The sequence below is a fragment of the Anguilla anguilla genome, chromosome 13, assembly GCF_013347855.1.
Source record: "Anguilla anguilla isolate fAngAng1 chromosome 13, fAngAng1.pri, whole genome shotgun sequence".
Taxonomy (NCBI): domain Eukaryota; kingdom Metazoa; phylum Chordata; class Actinopteri; order Anguilliformes; family Anguillidae; genus Anguilla; species Anguilla anguilla.
The window spans coordinates 32,607,961-32,632,339 of record NC_049213.1 but is presented as its reverse complement, the minus strand read 5'-3'; the positions used below and the strand labels follow the sequence as shown (position 1 = coordinate 32,632,339).

At 50.2% G+C, this 24,379-nt stretch overlaps 1 protein-coding gene across 4 annotated transcripts in view; it reads right to left on the bottom strand.

The window, feature by feature from the left end:
- The window catches only part of LOC118211188 (rootletin-like), a 31,276-nt gene extending 7,191 nt beyond the window's left edge, over positions 1–24,085 (bottom strand). Inside the window, exons 1-31 of one of the 4 annotated variants that reach the window (XM_035388147.1) lie at positions 23,913–24,085; positions 18,804–18,930; positions 18,374–18,519; positions 16,671–16,862; positions 15,591–15,674; positions 15,148–15,245; positions 14,798–14,963; positions 14,558–14,664; positions 13,980–14,207; positions 13,581–13,671; positions 13,282–13,368; positions 12,939–13,172; positions 12,253–12,452; positions 11,536–11,718; positions 11,251–11,395; positions 10,730–10,876; positions 10,359–10,589; positions 9,784–9,977; positions 9,459–9,586; positions 8,914–9,083; positions 8,226–8,405; positions 7,534–7,668; positions 7,197–7,340; positions 6,525–6,763; positions 5,908–6,067; positions 5,492–5,659; positions 4,506–4,935; positions 3,810–3,985; positions 2,999–3,119; positions 2,643–2,806; positions 3–218 (exon numbers count right to left, since the gene is read on the bottom strand). In XM_035388147.1, the coding sequence (XP_035244038.1) occupies positions 3–218; positions 2,643–2,806; positions 2,999–3,119; positions 3,810–3,985; positions 4,506–4,935; positions 5,492–5,659; positions 5,908–6,067; positions 6,525–6,763; positions 7,197–7,340; positions 7,534–7,668; positions 8,226–8,405; positions 8,914–9,083; positions 9,459–9,586; positions 9,784–9,977; positions 10,359–10,589; positions 10,730–10,876; positions 11,251–11,395; positions 11,536–11,718; positions 12,253–12,452; positions 12,939–13,172; positions 13,282–13,368; positions 13,581–13,671; positions 13,980–14,207; positions 14,558–14,664; positions 14,798–14,963; positions 15,148–15,245; positions 15,591–15,674; positions 16,671–16,862; positions 18,374–18,508 (4,953 nt within the window). In that variant the 5' untranslated portion in view covers positions 18,509–18,519; positions 18,804–18,930; positions 23,913–24,085. Of the gene's footprint in view, positions 1–2; positions 219–2,642; positions 2,807–2,998; positions 3,120–3,809; positions 3,986–4,505; positions 4,936–5,491; positions 5,660–5,907; positions 6,068–6,524; positions 6,764–7,196; positions 7,341–7,533; positions 7,669–8,225; positions 8,406–8,913; positions 9,084–9,458; positions 9,587–9,783; positions 9,978–10,358; positions 10,590–10,729; positions 10,877–11,250; positions 11,396–11,535; positions 11,719–12,252; positions 12,453–12,938; positions 13,173–13,281; positions 13,369–13,580; positions 13,672–13,979; positions 14,208–14,557; positions 14,665–14,797; positions 14,964–15,147; positions 15,246–15,590; positions 15,675–16,670; positions 16,863–18,373; positions 18,520–18,803; positions 18,931–19,026; positions 19,313–19,781; positions 20,156–23,214; positions 23,375–23,912 lie in introns of those variants that run through there. The other 3 variants (XM_035388146.1, XM_035388145.1, XM_035388148.1) reach the window with 3 other exon arrangements.
- Between the last annotated feature and the right edge of the window lie 294 nt (positions 24,086–24,379).

Sequence of the window (24,379 nt, the reverse complement as noted above, 5' to 3'; positions counted from 1 at the left end):
ACCTGTTTGAGGAGGCCGTCCGCGCGCTCCTGAGACGCCTGGCTCTCGGACTCCCGGTCCCCGAGGCTCAGCTTCAGCCTCTGGAGCTCCCCCTCCTGGCTGCGCCGCGCCAGCTCAAGCCGGGTGCCCCGGGCCTCCGCCGCCTCCAGGGCCTCCCGCAGCTTCTTCCTCTCCGCCTCCAGCCGCGCCTCCCCGGCCCTCATCTTACTCAGCTGCTCCTGCAGGGCGCGGAGGGTCACATGACTGGTCACATGACTAGACAAAGAGCAATGGGAGGGTGCGCGCGTGTGTGTGTGTGTGTATGTCTGTGTCTGGGTTATAACAATGCTTTATTCCAACAACAGTATTTTATTACAACTCTTTCATGTCTCCCAGACATGAAAGCCCAAAAGTGTTGGAAACTTCCCCCTTCCTATCTGTGCAATGTCCTCCATCTATTTGGGACAGCCAGCCACCATTTCTTCTTCACTCTGTAGTCCGGCTGGCCTTGAAGGACACTTCCCACTGTCTTCCACTGAGCATTCCCCCCTTTATTGTAGCAGGAAAGTTGCCTGAGTAAATATTCTCTTTTACAGCAATCACCTGGCAAGGGGTTCAGCAGATACAGAGGCAATCGCAAGGCAAGAAAACTCAACTTTGACCAAAACATAACAAGACCATCACAATGAGAAAGCTTGGGAGCCAAAGATATCAGCACCATTTATATTGGTATTACTTATTCCCAAAGCCAGAACAGTGACACATTTCATTCATGCTGATGACTAGAGCAGAAGAGGTCAGAGAACTGGACTCAGAAGCTGAAGGTCCGTCTGAAGTTTGTTCAGAAAGTGGTTACCTCAGCTGCTCCCATTGAAGCCCACTGTCTAATAACCCACAGGGGAGCATAAACCTGTTAACTCTGTAAGGACTGCTTCTAGGGGAATATTTATGCCAGCCATTGTTTATATGAGACAGACATACTTTAAACAGCATTATTGAAAAGCACTGTCAATATATATACAATTATGTCAAAATATTCATGAAAATATAGTTTTTATAAATTGCAGAACTCTATATAAAAAATATTCCACCTGTTCACATTTTAATATGGTCTTAACGCAAAAAAATAAAATCATGGAAAATGATGTGTGCGTAAGACTGGGAGCAGTGTAACTCATTGGGAGCAGTGTAATTCATCACATTATTTGAAGACTGAAATGAAACGGAAATAATGGGAGCAGTGGAATAACACGCTAGGCATGACTAAACATTGTGTTAAGGACCCGAGCGCACGGTAGCTGAACGGCTCTTCCATATGTTCCTGCGTCAGGACTCGGCTGGGCGCGCTCAGACGCTCCACAAACACAGCCGCCGCGCGCAGACCAGACATAAACACAGGGGCAGATACACACCTCACAGCTGGCAGGCTCCCCCCTCTCTCTCTCTGGCTCTGGCTGTCCCTCTCTCTCTCTCTGGCTCTGGCTGTCCCTCTCTCTCTCTCTGGCTCTGGCTGTCCCTCTCCCTGCTATAGACAATTCCCTCTCTCTCTCATTCTCTCCCTCTCTCTCTGCTAGACAATTCCCTCTCTTTCTCTCTCTCCCTCTTTCTCTGCTACAGACAATTCCCTCTCTCCCCCTTTCTCTCTCTCTCCCTCTCTCCCACTGCTACAGAGAACTTCCTCACTCTCTATCTCTTTCTCTCCCTGTTTCTCTCTCTCTGCTACACACAGTTCTCTCTCTCTTGCTCTCTCACTCTCTCTGCTAGAGACAATTCCCTCTCTTTTCAGCATCCATCCCACAGTCCCCGGCCTGCACTTTCTCAAACTCAAATGCAGATTATAAAATCCCCCCCCCACCCCTTGCTCTCTTTTCTACCCAGCCCTCCTCTTGCTCTTTCTCTTGTTTCTCTTTCTCTCGCTCTCTTTCTCCTCCACCTCCCACATTCTTTCCCAGTGCCTGTCTTATTCCCCGCTCGCCACCGTGCAGATGAATAGGCTCTTTATTGCCTTCCGAAAAACCATAATGGCGGTTCTCCCCTCTGCCAGCTGGGCCAGTGCACCACGAGGCCGGGCCAGGTCCCGAAAGGCTGACTGCGGCGCTGACTGTGCTGACAGCCCCGCATTCTCACGTGACCTCTTTCAATAACCTAGCAGGAGGAGAAAGTGAACATTTACACAGCTCCTCTGCCTGCTCTCTCTCTCTCCCTCTCTCTCTCTCTCCCTCTCCCTCTCTCTCTCTCTCTCCCTCTCTCTACTTCCCTCTCTCTCTCTCTCTTTCGCTCTCCCTCTCTCTCTCCCTCTCTCTCTCTCCCCGTACGCTTGGCGTGCGGCAGACCTGGCAGCCAGCAGTCAGTACAGTGTCTGTTTTAGCCAGCTGGCTCTGTGCCAGGGAAAGGGGAAAAGGAGAGGGAGGAAGAGAGAAAAAGAGATGAGAGGGAGAAAGGATGACGGGGATAGTCGGGGTGACAAAGTGAGTGCATGCAAGCAATATAAAGATGGAAGGGGGCTAGAGTATCAGAGTGTGCCAGATTGTTGATATTTATACCTGAGTGTGACGCTTCTCTGTCTCTGTATCAGAATGAGAGTGTGTGTCAGTTACCTGTGTCTCTGTATCAGAATGAGAGTGTGTGTCAGTTACCTGTGTGTGAGAGTGTGTGTCAGTTACCTGAGTGTGTCGCCTCTCGGTCTCCGCGCTCTGATTGGCTCTCTCCAGCTCCTTCACCCGGTCGGCCAGCGCCCTCTTCTCCCGCTCCGCCCGCCGCACCGCCTCCTCCTGCTGCTGCAGCGCGGCCTGGGCAGCACTCAAACGCCCGTCCACCCCGCGCTTCCCTGCGGAGCGGCAGCCAATCACAGCGCAGCGTTCAAACGGCATGCGCCTTCACCGCCATAACAGTCAGAGCCGCCATGACAGTAGCTCTGTTGCTCTGCAGAGTCTGCTTTCTGTTGTATGTTATGCAGGTTGTGTTTGGCAGCGGATTGTGACTGCTAAAGCGGTTGGGGTAACACTGGTGTGACGCTCACCTTCCTGGCAGTCGGTGAGGGTGGCGTGGAGCTGGGCGAGGCGGGTTTGGACGGCGTCCCTCTCCCCACTGACCTCCTCCAGCTCTCTCTGAACCGCCCCCAACTGACAGCGGGCCTCATCCTACACAACACAACACAAACCAACACAACGCAACACAACACAACGCAGTCAGAGAGAGAGAGAGAGAGAGAGAGAGAGAGAGAGAGAGAGAGAGATACACACTCCTCTTCACTCCTTTTTTTTCTCCCTTTCTCCTCAAAATCTATCTGCGTCATGGCACGGGTTTCCAACGCTGAAATATCTTATACGGCAGGATAGACTGATCTGAGCTGATTGATAAAACACTGCATGGCAGGGAGACTCTAACCTGACCCTCGGGGCCAGGAGTAACTGCTGCTTTTCATTTCATGCCCACCAATCAGGGACTGATTTCAATCCGAGGCACCGGCTGAGTGTAATTTCCGGCCAATCAGATTGTTGGACCATGGACTACCAGGCAGAAGAGAAAACCAGCAGCACTACTGCATCGCTGCTGTGTGGTACTGTAATAGCTGGCAGCACGTCTCTCCAGGTCAGATCCTTCTGGAAAAACATTTCATCCAAACCACAGGATGATGGTAAAACAAGATGAGAGTGTGTCCCTCTCTCACCCTGTCTCTCTGTGTGTTTTATGGTGTGTCCCTCTCTCACCCTGTCTCTCTGTGTGTTTTATGGTGTGTCCCTCTCTCACCCTGTCTCTCTGTGTGTTTTATGGTGTGTCCCTCTCTCACCCTGTCTCTCTGTGTGTTTTATGGTGTGTCCCTCTCTCACCCTGTCTCTCTGTGTGTCTCTCAGCTCCTGCAGGAAGTCCCTCAGGCCACACCGCAGCGTTTCGGGGTCCAACTCGGGCAGCGGGAGGGGGAGGGGGGCGTCGCCCCTCTCTGGGGAGACGGGTCGTGAACCTGCGCCCTTCTCTGAGGACCCACTGCCGCCCAAATCTTCCCAACCTGGAGATGAGACACGGGGCAAATTCACCCAAACCTGTTAGTCTTGTCCATATAAGAGTGACCGTCTCTGTGAGAATATGAACTATTTACACCTTCTCAGTCAGGACAAAACAAGCTCAAAATCTGTATTCACACTAGAGGCTAGCAAATATATCTATGGTGCACTGTACATTGTCAAAACTTCTCAAAGGCAGGAACGCTAACATGAAAAATTGGAAAGACAAAACTCAAGTGCAAATGGTCAAGACTTATCTGAGCTCATCAGAAACCGTGAAGGAACTGGGTTTAACACTTTTTATCAAAGAGTAATATTACAATGTGCCGCACATTTTCACATTTTCTTTATGCAAATGTGCTTGATCCATTAAAATGAAGGCACTCTGCTTTTATGAATACAGGCTAGGAGGAATAAAATCTGCGATGGATTCTATTCCTGCAAGTGGTTGACAGTGTATTACCAGGGTGACCCCTAGTGGTCAACCTTGGCTACAGCAGTTGCGCCACGCGGTCGCACGATCACCTTTGGAGGGGGAGATGGAGCGGCGCATGGGGGACAGGCTGCGGGGCCGCGAGACGGACAGGGGGCCCGGGGAGGTCCCGGCGGGGCTGCTCCCGCCCCCGCCCCGGCCCCGCCCGCCGGCGCCGATGCCCAGGGTGCGGGTGAGCGCCGACTGCAGGCTGCCCAGGCGGAACTCCAGCTCGCGCCGCTGGGCCTCGGCGCGGGCCAGCTCGGCCTCGGTGGCGGCCAGCTTGCCCTGCGCCTCGCTCAGCCGCAGGCCGGCCTGCGCCGCCTCGTCCTGCGCCGCCCGCGCCCGCAGCGCCAGGTTCCGCGCCTCGTCCTGCAGCTTCTTCTCGCAGCCGCGCGCCTCCTGCAGCTGCGCCGTCAGCTCCCGCTCGCAGCCGCGCCAGCCCGACTCCGAGTCCGCCAGGCGCCGCTGCGCGGAGGAGAGCTGGGGGGGGGGGGGGCAGGAAAGGGTGAAGTGTGGGGGGGGGGGGGGGGCGAAAGAAGAAGAAGAACAGAGAGAGGGAGGAGAAGATAAGTGATGGAGGTTAGGGAGGACAGGAGAAATTCTGCTTCGTAAGCACGCTCCACCCTCCGCCCTTCATTTTCTGTTCATAAATAATGTGGAGTCACAGACAAATGGCAAAAAAACTAAATGAATAATGTTACTGCAAATGTTTTTATTCAGAATAACAGAACTAGAGCAGAATAGAACATTAAGCTTTATGTCTGAAATACTGTTTTACTTCTCTTGATTCAGTAACTTCTCTGTTCACATCAGGTTTCTCTCACTCTCACCTCCCTCCTTCATATTTTTCTCCATTTTGTGTTTTTTGTTTATGGGTATTCCTTTTGGGGAGGGGGGGGGGTGTTTTTTTGTGTCTGCTTATAGCTATTTGCAAAGCTATCTTTATTTTTTTCTGGGCTCTGTGAGTTTTCCTTGAGGCCTCAGATCATACAGCCTCTAATAAAGAGACTTTAGAGGTCACTAAAGGTCGCCTCACCTCCTTCCTGAGGCTGCTCCTCCCCGTCTCCGCCTCGGCCAGCCTCTGCTTCAGAGCGAACGCCTCCCTGGCCCGCTCCTCCTCCCTCTGCTCCTCCAGGGAGAGCCGGGCCTGCAGCTCCGCCACCTCCCTGCCCTTCTGCTCCTTCTCTCCCTCCAGCACCTTCAGCTGAGGGAGGAGGACAGGGAGAGAAAGCGCAAAAAACAGGGAAAAAGTGTGTGATATAAAATGGCGGACATTCCCTTCACTTGTGCATTCCACCTAGTTTTTCCATCAAACCAGTCTGGTCATACATTTTACTGTTCTGTGGCCAGTGTCTCTGTGACCTGAGTAAGAGGATTTCAGGATGAATCGTGGCAGGCGTTTCGCTCTGTTCTCTGCTAGTGTGGCCTGTCGTGCGGCTGCTCCTGTCTGACCTGTCTGCGCAGCTCCTGCAGCTCCCTGCGAGCCTCCAGCCGCGACCGCTCCACCTCCCGCAGGCAGCTGCGCAGCTCGGTCACCTCCCTCTGCGCAGACGCCAGGCTCTCCTCCAGCACGGCCAGCTTCTGCTCCTTCTCCTCAGACTGGCGCTTCACGCTGAGAGGGAGGGAGGAAAGTAGAGAGAGAGAGAGAAAGAGGGGAGGAGAAAGAAGGGGAGAGAGCCCATTACTACTGTGCCTACTGGATGTGGTTGCTTCTGAACACCCATTCAAAAGTATCAAATGTATCTGCATCAAAAGTATCAAGGGCAGATTTGTAAACAAAATTCCTCATTACTTAATTATATCCTGGGCAGCAGTGTAGACAATGGGTAAGGAACCGGGCTTGTAACCTAAAAGTTGCCGGCTTGATTCCCAGCTTAAGTACCTTGCTGTTTTACCCTTGAGTAAGGTGCGTAACCTGAATTGTTTCAGTATATATCCAGTTGTATAAATTGATTCTGTGCAAAACGTTGTGTAAGTTGCTCTGGCTAACAGCGTCTGCTACATGCCAGTAACGTAATGTCATGTGATGTGATATAATATCCTGATTTGTTCCGCCAAATCTGAACTACCTGATTCTCTCGCTCTCGGCTGCTCTCAGGGCCTCCCTGAGCTGCGTGTTTGATTGGCCGAGGGTCTCCTTCTCCTTGGTGACGTCTCCTAGCGCCCGGCGAAGCTCCAGGCTCTCGCGCCGCAGCCCCTCGCCGGCGTCCCGCGATTGGCACAGGCGCCTCTCCGCCTCCATCAGGTCCCGCCTCAGCGAATCCCGCGCCTCCTCGCTGGCCGAGAGGGCGCCCCTGCACTCCTCCAGCTGGGAGAGGAGGAGGAGGAGGAGCAGAATGAGAGGGGAGAGGAGGCACAACCTCACACAGAAGACGTACCCAAAGTCATCTGCACTCCAAAGATCCAGCACAATGCAATGCTGCTAATGGCACTACCATATTGTGTCTTATTTACATCTGCTTGTGACATTGGCACATTTCAGATGATCTGTTCCACACTGGTATTGTTGATCTATGTTGCTGTCACACAGGTCTTTAAAGTACATTATACACTTCAAAGTGTTAAGTCAGAGGAGCATCTACCTGCTATTCTTCTATACTGGTTAAAATAGAATTTACGCCAAGTAGTGATGTAATACAAGCTGGTTGTTTGGATAAAGAAGATCGAACAGTATACTGGTATAATAAAATGTTTAAAAATCCTTACTGAAGTCCACTTCCCTCGCTCCCACTCACGCTCACCTCTTTGAGGGCAGTGTCTGCGTGCGTCTGCAGGTCTGCGCAGCTCTCCTGCAGCCGCTGCAGCTCCCGCTGGTGTGAGCTCACTGCGTCCTGCAGCTGGGAGCGCAGCTCCTGCAGCTCCGTGTTCAGGGCCCCCACGGTGGCCTGGGAGGGGGGCGGGGGGGTCGGCGGGGCGAGAGAGAGAGAGAGAGAGAGAGTTCAGTCTGTAGCCCATCACACATTGAGCCCACAACAGTGCCCATTCCTCCGCCATGGGTGGAAATAAAGGCCGCTTGCATTCACTAACGGCTGTGGCCAGTAGGGGGAGCCGTGGCGCATTAGCCGCAAGCGTGCTCACCCTCTCCTGCTCCTTGCAGTGCACGGCGTCCCTGCGCAAGCGGTCCAGCTCCAGGGCAGCCGCGCCGAGCTCCGCCTGCAGGGCGGACAGCTTCTCTGCAAGCACCGCCTTCTCCGTCTCCTTCAGAGACAGCGCCTGGGGTGGGGGGTGGGGGGTGGGGGAGACATGACTATGAAACTCCACTCTACAGTAATACATTTAGAAACAGGGAAGACTCTACGTAAATGAAGACTGTTGGCAATCTTGTTTTTCTGTTCCTCATGGATACTGCAGTTTAAAGAAGGTATTTTAATACTGAACAGTCCATTTTTCCTTTTTTAGCCCCCCCCCCTCCCTCATTCCTGCTCTACATCCTATTATCCAAATTAGTATCACTTCAATTTTCTGTTTTTTTTTTCCTCAAAGAGGTCCTATGGAACAGAGCTCCAATCATGGGTGTACTGGAGAAGTCTGCAGGTGGACTGGGGGCAGATTGTGGATTGGGGGGAACTCCAAGTTTTGGGGCTACCAATCAATAACTGGGTCTGCTGCTTTGAAGACCCAGGACATGGTGTGCCGCTGGCAGTGCTATGGAGTCATTTTAAATTTTAATTTGAGCTCTCCCCCCCTTCCTTCCTCCCTTCCTCCCTCCCTCCCTCCATCCCTTCCTCCCTCCATTCCTCCCTAACTCCCTCCCTCCCTCCCTCGCTCACCTGCTGCTTGTCGCTCTCGGCCTGCAGGAGGCACTGGTCCCTGTCTCTCTGCAGGGCGCTCAGCTCCTCCCTCCACTCCTCCCGCTCTTTCTCCGCGGCCAGGTGGGCGTCCTCCGCCTGCAGCCTGAGCCTCCGCAGGGCCTCCTCCTGCTCCGCCTCCAGGCTCCTGCGCACGGCCTCCTGTCCCCGGGGGAAGCGCAGTCAGCACCGGGAGCAGGGGCGCGAAAGGGCGCACAGCGCACTCCACTTCACCCCATCCTACCCACCTCAACCCATCTCCGGGTGTAAGCTCCTACACCTCCTAAGCATGACTTCCTGTGGAAACCTTTTCAGTTAACAGACTCTGACTGCAGTCATTTGACTGAAACGGTAGCACTGTAGCACTTTGGGAATAAATACATTTGTTTTGATGGAAATACATTGTGAGAAAGCCTTCATATTTGATTTCAAGTACACACATAGTCTCTAAGCATCTGTTAGCAACTATCCCGGGTGTGAAAAAAGTATTTTCACATTCAAGATCTAGCTCTTTGTTCACACATGCATTTTTGAGTGAGTATGTGTGTTTGCGTGTGTGAGGGTGTTTGCGTGTGTGTGTGTTTGTGTTTGTGTGTGTGAGGGTGTTTGCACGTGTGTGTGTGTGTATGCGTCTGTGTGGTGTGTGTTTGTTTTTATGACACTTCCCAACCTTCTCAGCAGCCAGCCTCTCTGTCTCCTCCTGGTGGTCGGCGATGGCCTTGCGCAGGGCCTGCTGTGCCTCCTGCTGAGCCAGAGCCAGGGCCTGGGCCAGGGCCCCACGCTCCCGCTCGCTGTGTGCCACGGCCGCCTCCCCGTCCGCTCGCACCCGCTTCAGCTCGGCTGCACGGGGGCGGGGGCGGGGGCGGGGGGGGGGGGGGGGGGGGGGGGAGTGCGGGGGTGGGGGGTGGGGGGATGGAGCAGACAATCAACAACCAACACCCAACACAAAACTAATCAACAAAGAGTACATTACGAGAACAACTAATAAATGACTCCATTTTCACAAGTAGGTAAATGATAATGAAATGATCCAAATTGAATCTCTCTCTTTGCTCCAGATATAATCTGGCACCAGTAACTTGTACTGGATCAGCTAAAAAAAAACTGAATTTTTAGTCCAAGCATTAGGGGGCTAAAAAAGGTCAGTGGGACCTTTTGGGACAGAGTACCTGCACCCCCCTCTCTGTCCCCCTCCTCCTCGCACCCCACGCTCACCGCTGGCGGTCTCCCTGCTCAGACGCAGGGCCTGGTTCTCAGACTCCAGCTGCTCTCTGCGCGACTCCGTCTGCGCCAGCTGCTGCTGCACCTCAAACAGGCTGGTCTCCAGGGCCTCCCTCTCCGACCTGCAGGGCCCCACCAGGGAAAAAGACTCCTGTTGTATTTGCATTCATTACATCTTGTATTTTAAATGACCTTTTCCCAACATTGGATAAGGTCACTTTGGAATTTTTCCAACATTCAGAATTTGTTTTGAAATAACTGTAAAACGTCTTCAAAATTTATCTTGTTTCAAAAAAAAAATATACGCTTGTCGACTTACCTGAATGCAGCCAGCTCCTCTGTGAGTGTGGCATTGTCCCTCTCAGACGCGGTGAGCTGTACGATAAGCCCCGCCCTCTCCCGGGCCAGCTCCCCCCGACTCCGCCCTGCCTCCTCCAGGGCCACGCCCTGTCGCTGTCCCTCGCCCCGGGCCATGCCCAGCTCCGCCCCCAGAGCGCTCACCTCCCCACACAACTGAGAAGGTCAAGAGTGCAGGTGTACGTAAGCGAGCATTATTACAAAGGGTCAAATAATGCAGCATACATCACAATAGCATGCAGTTTAAACCTTCAGTTCACAAATACATGATTAGAATGTTCTTAACTGAAGATTCTAATACTGATCACTACTGGTAATAGGAAGCAAGGGAGTCCTAGAACACTGATGTACAATTTTGAAAAAACATTCCCAAGAATTCCCTACTCTTCAAAGGGTTAACTGCCTGTGATGAGTCTGAGCGAACCTGATATTTGCTCAACAAAAGTCTCTTAGGGATACAATATAATAATGTCCATACGGACACTGGGGAGCATCACAGAATGGTCACAGGATGGCACACAGGAGGCGGGGCTCTACCTGTGTGACTCTGTCCTGCAGCTTGGCCCTGTCCGCCCTGATCGTCTGAAGCTCCGCCTCCAGGCTCGCTCTCCCGAGCTCCGCCTCCTGAAGCGATTGGTGGAGAGCGAGGCGGGCGGAGTCCAGCTCCAGCCTCTCCTGCTCCAGGCGCACCAGCTCATCTCTGACGGTCTGCTTGTCCTGCTCAGCCTCCCTCTTCTGGGCCAGGAGCAGCCCCTTCTCCTCCTCCAGCTGAGAGAGAGAGAGAGAGAGAGACAGAATAGAGAGAGAGAGAAAATGCCAATGGGGGAAAAAGGTGGCAGGTGTAATGAAAATGTGGACGTGGGTGTTAGATGCCTGGCAGGAGCCATCCCGCGGGTTCTCGTGCCCACCTGGATGATGATGTTGTGCAGGTCGGACTTGTCCTGGGCCAGGCTCTCGTTCAGGCTGCCCATCTTGGCCAGAGAGTCCCTGAGCGCGGCCTCCTCTGAGCGCAGCTTGTTCAGCAGGAGGGAGAGCTCGCTGTTGCTGGACTCGGCCTGCAGCCGGGGAGAGAGAGAGAGGGAGGGAACGAGGGAAAAGACGGCACATCTTCAATTACAGCGGCGGCCATTTTGCATCGTACACTACAGAGGACTAGAAGGAGACTGTGACACACAGGGGGAGCAGGAAGAGAAGTTCTGAGCTTAAAATCCATGAAAAATGGAAACAAAACTGTGAAGAAAAAGGCGACGATTCACTATAAAACTCTTTCATGATAAAGGAAAGATTGGCAATGAGGAATTAACAGACAGAAGCAGGTAGATTACAAATGAAGCAGTTATCCTGAGACAGACTGACAGACAGAAAGACAGACAGACAGACAGACAGACGATGGGAAAGTGAAAGTGTCAGTATCCAAAGTTAGAGTTACCCTGGCCAGGGCCTCAGCCAGCTGAGCCTTCTCTCCCTCCAGCACCTGCCTCTCCACCGCCTCCTGGTGGTGAGTCTCCCTCACTGCGGAGAGCTCGCTGCGCTGCGTGGAGGCCCGAGTCTCGCTCTGCTCCCACTGCTTCTGACTGCAGGGGAAAGGCAGGGGGGCAAGGCGGTCAGGAGGGGGCGCTAACGTTTCATTCTTTAAAAAGCTTGACTCTCTCTACGCCCCCAAATCTCTCACCCCGCCCCCCCACCACACCCCCCCCCCCCCGATGCCTCTTACACTCGCTCCGTCTCGGCCTTCGCCCGGTCCCTCTCCTGTACGGCTCCCTCCTTCTCCTCCCGCTCGTGGTCTCTCTCCCTCTGCGCGGCGGCCACCGTCAGCTGCAGCTTCTCGCAGTCCAGCTGCAGCATCTGCGCTCTCGACTGCGCAGCCTGCACGGCCTTCTCCAGGCTGACCTTCTCACTGGGAGCAGGAGGGAGGAGAAGGAAAGGGGGGGGGGGGAGTGTGAGAGAACAAAGAAAAAGAAAGAAGAGAACAAATACGCAAATCAAAATACAGTGAAAGTTTAATACGAGTTTATGTGTTTGCTGATACGTTACGCATAACTTAGTGAAAAGAGAAAGAACAGAGAAAACGCTGTCCATGACTACACCTATGTTTTTACCTATAAGCAAAACGTACGTGGTTTAGCCACCTGTGCTAACCACACCCTGTTAAACTGTCTGCAGCCATCTTCGTTTTCTACCATCACAGCTCAGGAGGTTTTTTGTTCATACATGCAGTACTATAACGAGTTTGCATTTGTCCTCCTCCCCTCAGAGATGTTGTGCACGCCTAAGTGTAGAGATCTCTCCATGCCTGTGCGTAATAAAGAAGCCTTACAGCCCTAAACAGAGACTGGTGACTGTCCATAGCACTACAGAGTAAATATGGCCGCCCGACACGCCGGGCTTACGGCAACCTTCTCTCATTGGTCACGGCCACTTCCTGTCTCACCCGGCCAGCGCGTCCCTTTCCTGCCGCAGACGGTCTCTCTCCCTCAGCGCCGTCTCCCGCTGCCTCTGCGCATCCTCCCTCTCGCCCTGCAGGTCCTGACCACGCAGCTCGGCCTCCCGCCGGCCCGCCTCCGCCTCGCCCAGCTGCCTGCGCAGCTGCTGCGCAGACGACTGCGCAGACAGCAGGCGCCCGCGCATCTCCTGCAGGGCGGGCACAAGAGAGTGTGACAGGGGTGAGTGTTTATGCACAGTCTGCTGAACGTGTTTGTTCAACACTGCATGATATTACTTATCTTAGCAGATGCACATGAAACCCTGGTAACCATAGAAACCATAGTATGCCTCACTGGCTGACTGTAAAACATCAGGGGAGAATGGCCATTGGTGTGATTATGAATGGTGCCTTCTTACCTGTGTTTATACCCACATATACAGGCAGGTGTTTTCCATTACTTTTCATTACAATAAATTGGCAGACACTCTTATGCAGAGTGATGAACAGTAGTGGAGAACACCAGTGTTTGTGTGAGCATTTTAAAGTTATGCTGCTAGTTCAGGGAGCCCTAGCGCCTAAGCTAGCTGCCCTGAGGACCTGGCTTCTCTCAGTTCCAGAAAAGCATCACAGCTGTGCTGTTCTGCGCAGTTCTGCGCAGCCAGGCTACGAAACACAGGCAGACGGAGGCCTACCTGCAGCTGCAGCTGCCTGCTGCTCACCACAGCCCTCAGGGCGGACAGGCTGCCGTCCGGCAGGGAGAGGGGCAGCGAGCGGCGGGGGGAGGAGGAGCGGCGCGGGGAGTTCGAGCGGGCGGAGGAGGCGGCGGCCTGGAGCAGGGGCAGCAGGGACGCCCCCGCGCCCTCCTGCTCGCCCTCCGAGGACGAAGAGGGGGCGGCGAGGCCGGAGTCGCCGTCCGCCAGCACGGCCTGTGAGCGGAGAGAGGGCGACGTCAGAGGGTCACATGACTGCCTGACACAGCGAGGCAGAGACAGCCGCTCGCTAAAACAGAAAAGCGTTTTCGAGCAAGTGCGTTACCTGGGCGATGTCCCTGAGCGTGTGCAGAAGGGTCTCGCTGTGTGCTCTGAGAGACTGGAGCTCCGCCTCCCCATCTCCTGTCTGCTCCTGTGGGTGGAGACAAACCAGTTAATGCATTCAGTGATATTAATGAATTATTACTGACATTGGCTCACTATAATAACACAACCGAGGTATAAAGGCCAAGCGCTCCCTGGGTCATCCGGCAGGGAGGGGGCTGGAGGCCCCAAAAAAATCTGTCCTCAGCAACAGTCAGATGGGAGCAAAGCGGCCAAAGAGGAGCAACCTGAGATCCTCACCTCCAGTTTCTGGGAGAGAGACGCTGTGATTCTCTCCTTCTCCTCGCTCTGGGACTTCAGCCTCTCCGACTCCCGCACTGCATCTGCGAGCCTGGAGATACACAGGGACACAGAGCTGGTGAAGCGACGGGCAGAACGGGCAGAACGACAGGGGACGGCGGTGCTTCCTGCAGCCGCGCTACACAGTGCTGCTGCACTCATGGGCCCCACCAGCGATTTAGGGCCCCGTGAAAAGATCTCATGTTGGGCCCCCTCCACCCCAGACAATCCTATGTTCTAGTATTTTTTGAGGGCCCCTGTAGGTCAGGGCCCTTGGAATCATCCTAATCCCCCCCGGCCCGCCCCCCCTTACGTCGCCCCTGGCTGCTTGTACCCCGTTTTTTTCTTGGGCGTTCTGACCTGGTGGTGAGCTCGGCTCTCTCGGCGTCGTACTTGGCCTGGAGGGCCATCATCTCGCCGACCCGCTCCCGCAGCTGCTGCTCCAGCTGCGCGCGCTGCGCAGACTCCCGCTCCAGCGCCAGGGCCGCGCCCCCCTCCCGGCTGCGCAGGCTGGCGGCCGCGCCCGCGCACGAGGACTGCGCGGCGTGGGACACCCGCGCCATTTCGTTGCGCATGTCAGAGAGGTCCCTGAGCGAGGGAAGAGAGAGAGAAACACACTGATGAGGAGGCAGTTAACACTCAGACCTTCTCCTGCTGAGCACACACACACACTAGCTGATAGGCTATGGGTAATGTTGGTATAAGGGTAATCACAGACCCTATTATATGGAGATCTATCATGGGCTTTCAAAGACTTTCACAAAGACTGTCGTGTTTGTATTTGCTTTATGCAGATGGGTAGAAAGCGCAGAGGATAACAGGGAGGAGATCACAGCTCAGACGGTGGCAGGGGGTCAAGCCCCCACCCGCATGGGGGGAGTTTTATACGGAGCAAGAGTGAGACATGGCGCTGAGGTGATGAAGTTCATAATACTAGCCTCTCGGTGGCGCTCTTGAGCTCACAGACGTGTCTTCTGAAGCCAACCACCTGTCGCCAAAGGGTCAGCAGCCGGCTATGTTCACTGCTGAAATAACTGTGGAAAGACTAGGGGGGCGAGGGGGAGGGCATTGTGTTATGATATTGTTGCAAATACAATACATTGTATACAATCACGTCAATCAAAAAAACATCTGAATCTGAATCTGATATGAAGGTGATGTCTAAACCCAAGCCACACCTCCTCCTCTCTCCTCCAGTCAGATTCCCTCTGCTCCAGCTCCTCTCTGGCTTTGGTCCAATCGGCGGTGAGCCTGCGTATGTCCTGGCTGAGCGCCTGGTTGGCTAGCCCCGCCTGCTCCAGCTGCTCCCTCAGCATTGCGTTCACGGCAGACAGGCTGCTGCTCCTGGACAGTGAGGAGAAGCAGATTTTAAAAACAACATTCTCACCCTGCAGCCATCTTGGCTCCCAATGGATACGCTTGCTAGCGCTTGCACGCAGGTGAAACCCTCAAATGTGACCAGAACACCAAAGTTCAATCCTGCAATAAAAATCATCAGTCTTAGTTACATGACGTATTTTTCCCTTACCTCTGTTGCTCCTCCTCCAATCGGATCAGTGCGTTCTCCAGGTCGCTACTGGCTTCCTCGTCCTGTTGGAGACTACCGCCAGACATATCACACCTGCCCTACAGAGAGACTCCGGTCCATCAGCATACAACTCAAATGCAGTTTGTGAAAGGTGCAGATAAAGTATGCTACCGTGTAGCAGGTAGTACTTCTTGGTCACCCTGTTACTGGTGCTAATACAATTCCTGTACTGCTACTCTCAAAAAATGATTAAAGCCATTTACTTAGACACTTTTGTGGGTAGCATTTAACTCCTGAAACACATATGAAAACAATTAAGATTTCTTTGATAATTACTTGTTAATATTTTCATTATGTTGTGTCAGTGGGACAGTGCAGGCCTACAGGCAGTGGTACAGTGGAGTTATGCAGTAAGAGGCATGTCGCTGTGCGCTTGCACTTACACTCAGTTTGTGGTGCTCCAGCTCAGAGGACTTGTCCATCAGACTCTGCTCCAAATCCCCACACTTCTTTTTGTACTGCAGCACCTGTGTATGACCGTGAAAGACAAAGAGAGAGACATAAAGAACTACGGCCGGTGGCTAAAATATGGATTGTTGAGATTGGCATTAATGAATTGTTCGCCATCCATATTTCCAGCAATAGACAAGGGCGTTTTCCTTTTTCAAGGTTAATCTTTTCCTAAGTATCTCTGCGTGTACTCAAATCTGTCCTATCAAATGGCATGAAAACAAATCAGCAGTGACAGTTTCTGTGCTAACCAATCAGAATTAAGCAGGCTAACCAAACCACATGATGTGTGTTTTAAGTATTTTCATGCCCAGTTTTTTTTAAATTCCAGTTTTGGAATGGCAACAGTTGGAGAAGCCAGCTGGGCATTTCCTTAGGGACTGCAGACCCCAGTGAAGGTACCGTAGACTGGGCATTTCCTTAGGGACTGCATACCCCAGTTAAGGTACCGTAGACTGGGCATTTCCTTAGGGACTGCAGACCCCTGTGAAGGTACCGTAGACTGGGTATTTCCTTAGGGACAGCAGACCCCAGTTAAGGTACCTTAGACTGGGCATTTCCTTAGGGACAGCAGACCCCAGTTAAGGTACCTTAGACTGGGCATTTCCTTAGGGACTGCAGACCCCAGTGAAGGTACCTAAGACTGGGCATTTCCTTAGGGACTGCATACCTCAGTGAAGGTACTTTAGACTGGGCATTTCCTTAGGGACTGCAGACCCCAGTGAAGGTACCTTAGACTGGGCATTTCCTTAGGGACTGTATACCCCAGTGAAGGTACCTTAGACTGGGAATTTCCTTAGGGACTGCAGACCCCAGTTAAGGTACCTTAGACTGGGCATTTCCTTAGGGACTGCATACCCCAGTGAAGGTACCTTTGACTGGGCATTTCCTTAGGGACTGCAGACCCCAGTTAAGGTACCTTAGACTGGGCATTTCCTTAGGAACTGCATACCCCAGTTAAGGTACCTTAGACTGGGCATTTCCTTAGGGACTGCATACCCCAGTTAAGGTACCTTAGACTGTAGCTTCTGGACGAGCTGAGCCTGTCTCTGCTGGCCCTCCTGGTAAGCGGTGAGCTTTCGCTTGTAGGCTGCCTGCTCCTCGTCCAGGCGTCTGCGCAGATCCACGTTCTGCTGCGCCAGGCTGCGCGATTCTGGCGAGTCGTGCTCCATCTCTCCTGTCTCCAAGCGCAGCGCCTGCTCCAGCTGCGCAGACATCACCCAACAATGAGAATGTTTACCACGGAATGGTTACCATGAAGAACAATGTGGTGAACAGTCGCTTCTCCAGACATGCCATTTGCATCAAATACTGCGTAAATACACTTTTAAAAACAATTTAGACCCAAATATTTATCTTAATTGACAAGTGATAAGAGGATTCTTATTGTATGAAGACAAAATATTGCTGACTGCTAATAATAGCTTCATGCTTTGGGAATATTGAGATGCAAATATCAGGAGTCACGCATATAGTTTGCAATCCTCTGTATAATTTTAAATCCAAAGTATTGTGACCCAGTGGATTAGGTACACCTGGAGTGCTGCATAGTCTGCACAGAACTCTGCATGAGACTGCAGTGCTACTCTGCTGAGATCATGGAGCTACAGGTAACGCAGGTGACAAGTGGGTTCTATGCAGCACTGAACCCCTCCAATAGGCCTTCACAGATTAGCACAGGGTTACAGTTATAATTGATACTATAAATACAGCAACTATCAGTATTCATCTGGCCATTATTTGATAGGTTTCCAAATCAGCTCAGTCTGAACTAATTTCAAACCAAAACCTTTAATCAAAGAGGTTTTACAAAAGGGCATTCATTTAATGGAATGACTGAAATGGACAGCCCTCCAGGAGGGATCCAAGCCATCTCTATGGTGACTGCCACACTTCCCTGATAAACAAACCTGCTTCTATGGTAACCCCATAAGGACCACAGGCAGGCTGCCCTTTGAAATGCCTGTCAACCATTCACATTCTCCTTAAGGTGACAATATCATGAAATAAAATATTTCCATTTTCATAACACAAATTCAACTAAATTAAAAAACGAAATATATTGGTAATGTTTTTCACTTCTATGTGAAGCTGTACAGATGAAGTCCAAATATAATTTTAGGATTTTACTGGTTAGACATAAGAATAGTACTGTAGGAAAACGGAATTTTCCATAATAAAAAAAGTGTAATCTCTAATGAATTATCAGCTGAACCTCTACATAACCAAGGATAACTCCCCGTTTTTCTTTCCGCTAATCCATAGCCTCCCGTTTTCCATACAATGTCCCTTCCCCAACCTCAGCGCTCCATTCAAGCTCTTGTTTACGGTCACCAGGGGTGACAACCGCCATAGCAACCTGCCACTTCACTTCATTCTTGCCCCGGTCGTCAAGGAGACCACCCAAACTCTCTCTCTCCAATAAAAGGGAAAGAAAGATACGGGGTAATGTGCATTGGTATTCCTTCAGTCCTTTTCTCAATTATATCCAAAATAACCTTTCTGAATTCCAGTCTCCTTAGTCCTCTATCCAAAGACTACATCCCATGTCTGACACACACAAATACACGCACACACATAAGCGGCCCAATGGCCAGAGCATTTTATCATAATATATAAAAACATTTTATTTTAATAGCTGAATATGCAATAGCCAATTAAATCGTTTTAAATATGTCCAGATGAAACGCAGACCCCGCCCCCCCGCGGCTCTCACCCTCTCGCTGATGGCGCTGTACTTGATGGCCAGCTCGTCGCGGTCCGCTCGGCTGTGCGCCAGCAGGTCTTCCAGCCGCGCCAGCTCCCCCTGCAGCACCCTGTTCTCCTCCTGGAGCGACAGGACTGAGGACATGGTGCCTGTGGCTGGGAGAGAGAGAGAGAGAGAGGGAGAGGGATGAGGTGTGTAGGTGTGTGTGTGTGTGTGTGTGTGCCTGTGTACGTGCGTGCGTGTGTGTGTGTAGGTAGGTGTGTGTGTGTGTGTGTGAGTGTGTGTGCATGCACGCGCATGCGTTTTGTATTTCAGCGTGACAATTGTTTAACAAGGATTTGCTGAATTTCAGAGTGTATAAGTGGTGCCTACAGAAGTGCTGAGTGTGTGCACAGGGCACTCTGAGTTTGATTATGTACACTGTAGCTGAGCCACTCACTGCTGTCACTGAGGTTCTTAGTAACAATCTCCCTGATTCGCGCCGGCAGGCAGGTTGGCGGGCCGTCGTGGGTCGGACTCCTCACCGTCAGTCGCTTCTCCTCCGACAGCACGCTCTCCTCCAACCTCTAGGAGAGGGACAGATGGACAGAGTGACAGGGGGTGAGATAACAGGGTGGAGAGAGGCAGGAGGAGGGCCAGGTGATGCTATTTTAGAAACGCACCTAATATCAAGCAAACAGTGAAGCTTCACTTCACTGATGCAATTAGTTCATAAATTTGGATTACACAATATTATCTACCGATTCAACATAACATTCACTGGCATTCTTTCAGCTTATAAAAACAAAAGATATTTTTTTAATGTATCTTTTTCAATAAGCATTCGTTTCCAGATTAACCTGAACAATATTTCTCAAGAATGACTTGAATTGACAGAAGAATCAGGAGAATGTGCCCCACCCTCTCTTTTAAGAATTCTGGATTCTGTGCGATGACAACCACGTTCCTTTTTCAAGCCCTGCCACGCAGTATCTTATACACTCATGCGGTGAGTATAAGATCCGTGCGGTTGGAACAGGTGGTGTCTCAGCAGTGACTTGGGTCGGCCGCGGATACGTACGGTTTTATAACGGAACACAGCCGTGATTTGTACTCAGTCACCCTGGGATGTACCCACAGTGCTGGCACACACGGTGAATCCGACCACAGAGGTAAACAAACACACACAGAATTTGCACACAGCCACATTTTGAATACATACAAAATTACAATATACATGAAATAATGCCTAAGCTTTAAAGGCAATATTCCACGGGTGCACTGCACAATTGAACAAACAAACTTGAAGCAAAGCTCAAAGTTTCAGGAAAAAAGTACTGCAGGAAAATGTGAAGAATATTATAGAGCCTATATATTTAATTAAATTCTGTTTTCACATTCTTAGACTATTGTTCATAACATTATGTGACTTTATCACCTGTATCACCGCCTCCAGCTTTGATTCCGCGTTAGGATTTTCCAAGTCGCTCATTGAGGACCGAGTTTTAGACCTGAAGCTACTTTTGAAGCTGTATGCTTTTGATTTACTTGCAGAATCCGCTGTTGTCGTGTCGTCTCCCGTCCTCGAAATTGTAACCTTAACTGTTCAAATATCCCTAGCTGTTTAGCTAGATCAGAAAAAATGAACAAATGCAATGAAATCCGGAAACTGTAGCGTGTGAAACGCAAGTCCAAGCGCGATTATCTTGCTGGGAGAAAGTATGCGCTTTTGGTAAACGAACAATTTATTACGCGCGAGCCACAGGTGTCCGATTCCCTTCCTTCCCTTGGAAAGAAAGGGAAGGATTGAGGACACGGGATTAAAGACTTTAAATCTCCCCCCGCCCCCCTTCCTCCACTCTCGCTCTGCCCTGCAGACTGCTTGTACACGCATCCCCAGCTACTCTACTCTGCAAGGTCATCTTGCAACAGACGGAAAGTATAAACCATGCATAAGCCAATTCATAAATTGTATAATTACAGAGACTGGCTCTTAAAGTTACCTTAAGAAAGTAATGAGTTACAAATGGAAGACATTTACGTTTAATTTATTCTGAAACATAAGTGAAAGTGATTACTGGTCCGGTCCCCTTATGGTAATAAGATTTGCAGAACAATTATCCGCACGAACATTAACGAGATGACATTGAACGGCGGATCAGGCTACACATGAGGCAAAATTACGCTGTTGTTCACTGGCCCACCGCCAGACACTAGCGCACAGTGAAAATGTGCATGTTTGAAGGCTAGCCCCTTTCGGTTCCCCACCGAGCTTGGAATACCACTTCACTGCATGCGTTGTCACGGTAACTGTCAATTCCAGAGAGCGGTGCAGACTGTCATTATCAGGCCACCTTACCAAACCATTAGCATAACTCAATTTCTCTTCAGTGTGCTCGGTGTACAAATCATAGGCCTGCACAATTGTAAAATGTATTTTATCAACATTTTTACCAAGTGTCCTTTATTGTTTATTATTATTATTATTATTATTATTATTATTATAGCAACTGTTTTAACACAAGCTTTGACTTCGTCTTCGGTAAAGCTGTTGCTGAAGGTGATGAGGACTTATAATGTAGTTTTACAACTGTAGCGCTGAGCTGCCCCCTGCTGGCTTCTCCAAGTTTTTCAATCATGCCGTCTGTAAAAAAGCATTTGTGGAGCTCAACACCCCCTACCCATGCGCAGAATTCATCATGGGCTCAACTTCTAGAGAACGGTGGTGACAGGATCCTGAAAAGAGCTTCGGGAATAGAGTGCAAAGCAAATCCTATGGTGCAGCTGACACAGAGAAACGAACGCCCCCAGAATAGTTAATCAACCACATCATACAATGAAGGGCCTCGTCTTCAGGAGTCGTCCATGCACCTTGTAAGGAAGTACACAGCCTGACCACTGTTACCTGGAAGCAGAAATCAATCCCTCATCTAAGACTGAACAAAGGCTGTCATGGAAATGATTTAGGGATCTGCAACCATTTACTTCCTAACCTTGACATATCACACAGAGTGGTCACAAGTGGCACTTCCACACAATGTAAACCACGTGGTTGCCATGCAACCAATTTCAAGTCTAATCCTTCCGCAGGTCCGTCTAATGAGAACAAGCACAACGACATGGACGCTGTGTTGTAGGAGGTGCAGTTTCTTCAGATGAGACATTTAACCCAGATCCTGACTCACTGTGGTCATTTCCACTTCTTAAAATAGAAAAATGTCACAGAAAACTCTATCCACATCTGGCCAAATACTCAGCCCTTAAATCTGATTGGCTACACAACAAACATGCATTCCCAAGGTTGTTCTCGGTTGCCCTACTGTTAAGTCATTGACAAACTACCCCCTAGGTGGAGAAGAGGTTCAACTTACCCCTTTTCTGGTTTAAGGTTCATGGCAGGTAATCAGGAGTGATTCTGCCATATGACCAACAAAATGGTTGTCAGTATTGCGTTAAGCTTCAAGGTAGGGAGTACTGCTGAGTAACTTTCACTCTACTCAGAAAACTGCCTTATCACTAATGGCCATTTATTATTGCTTTGTTGCCACTCCCTTGAGCAAAAGTCAGAGAATAATCAGAAGAGTGCAACATTGATCATTCCTCAGATAGCCTGGATAGATAATCCTATTCACTGGAAAATGAACTTATCCACAAAATATACAGATTTCATAAAACAGAATCTCTACTGAAACGAGAGAAAAGCTCACAGTTCAGTGTTTGCTAGCAAGGGTTAAGATGTCTTCAGAACAATGTGTAAGAGAATCGCACATATTAGTTGACACTGGGATACAATGAAAATCACACAGGACTTGTGGGATAGTCACAGGTGAGTCACCTAACTTTTTGAAATGAAATGCACCTGTTACGTAGGCTTCTTCCCCCTTTTTTTGGTGCATGCAGTTCCGCCTAAACGACATTTTTCTGTAAAGGTATGTTTTTCCATCAACTGCAGATAACGGCAATAATTAGCACAAGAACAAGAATATTTAGATTTTTACCCAGAGGTCTGTAACCCTCATCTTTCAGAACCACTGGTTCTGATGTTTTATCCCCGTAACCGCCCCCTAATTGCAAAGTGCCTAGGTTCTAATAATTCAGAGCACGAGAGGGAAATTCAACTGAAATTTAGCCCGAGAAAACTTTTCAACGATGCAAGTGAACTGCTGTGATGAACCCACGTCCTCATACATTACTTTGCCAATAACGGCTAGGCTAACTTGGGTGTAACAACGCTTCCCGTGGCACAGAAACACTCGCATCACTTTGTCATGACAACAGAAATTAAGCAACATACAACCTGGCAGGTCGGTACTAGTTATGTCAAATCAAGTTGCATGACAATGGTTTAAAATGCCTTTATCCAACAACTGTTAATATGTTCAATGTAGAACATATCAGAGACCCTTTAGCGACGGCACAGCTTAATACTCGGAAGTTTCATTCTGCTGCATGGTCAATTACAGTTTTCCGGTCCAGCCCTAGTAGCCTAATCTAAGCGATCAGACCGGGATCATAGCATCATTACAAATAGCCTCTCCAAGATTGAAGATTTTGTTTTAGCTACCAACCGAAGTAACGCGCACCAACCTTACCTAACTGTGAGCAAATTGGCATCACCAGTTTAAGGCCATAGCAAAATAACATTCAAAATTCTAGCTAATACACGTCATTCCGATTTTTCTAGAGTAGGAGTTGGCGATTTCTGACAATTCATATGCTTTCTCCGACCGTTTGTTTCCAGGCCAGTCCAAAGACGGCATTTCCTTTCTCGCAGTTTGAGGAACAGTGGCGCCGATTATCGTTTCGTTTTCGTAGATTTTCAGAACAGAAGCATGCACAGATACATGGACACTGTTTAGACAATCGCCTACCTTGTACTGAAGTGGAATGCATACGGTCTCGGTGCTGAAAACATGTTTTTCGCTCAGGGCAGAACAGTAGCTGCCGCCGTTGTAAATATTTTGAAATGCATAGGCTAATATGCAGGGAATTTTGCATGCGCAGATTTGCTCCAGGCTGTCCGCTACCCCCTTTCCGGGGGAGGGACTTAAAGCAAAGATATTCTTTTTACTAGAATTCTTGGATGTAGCGGCCGCCCAGTACTTTAACCTAATTTTCAGCTTTTTCAAAATGCAATCTTACCAGTGAAAAATCATCGAGTTTGTCTTGAGGAATTGAAGTTGCATCACTACCAGTTGAGCACTAACCAATATTCAAAGTGCATTAAAAGCCAGTTTGTCGTTTTAAAATGTTCATATTAGAGCCGTACATTACTGTACCTGCTGGTGTGGACATCTCACTTTACTGGTAGGCTATACAATAGCCTGTGTAGCCTGTTAAATACGTTTGTGTCCAATTCAATATATCAAAACTAATACTTACAGGGGGTAAAGAAATCTTTCGGTTTTTTTCCTGCAGGAATGTAAAGAATTGTTTGAAGGAAATGCCAATCTCGTATTGAGAAGTAGAAGGATATCGAGTCTCGGTACTGTAAAGGTGCAGGTGAAAATCAGGTAAGGTCGTTCACGTGCAGGGTTTATTGTTCAAGCAATGATGGTATCATACGTACCTCTTTTGTCCCAGTAGGTGTACTGCATTTATATTCCCTCAAAACACTAGATTTCCCTCGTTTTCCTGCAAGACTGAATGCAAACTACTGCTTTCCCCAGATCTCAGTAATGCTAGAATGTCCCCTGTGTGCTGTATGACTGAAACACATCAGTAAAATGCACACTGGCCGGAGACAATGGGCCCTTTATTACACAAACGATCTAAGCACCCTGGAGACAGAAGCCGTAACCAGGGGGATATCTCCAATCTCTGCAAACCCAACCCTACGCCTCCCTCGCTCAAGCAGAAGCCCTGTATGCTCGGGCAAGGTTGTGTATTACAGCACCAAGGACAAGGGGGTTGTTCAGCAGGTCAAACTACAATTCCCTCCCTCCCGCGGGACCATTGCCGAGTAGTATAGGAAATCGCGAATGAACCGAGACGCTTCAAGCTGACACCGCCACGTGATTGGCAGTCATCATGAAC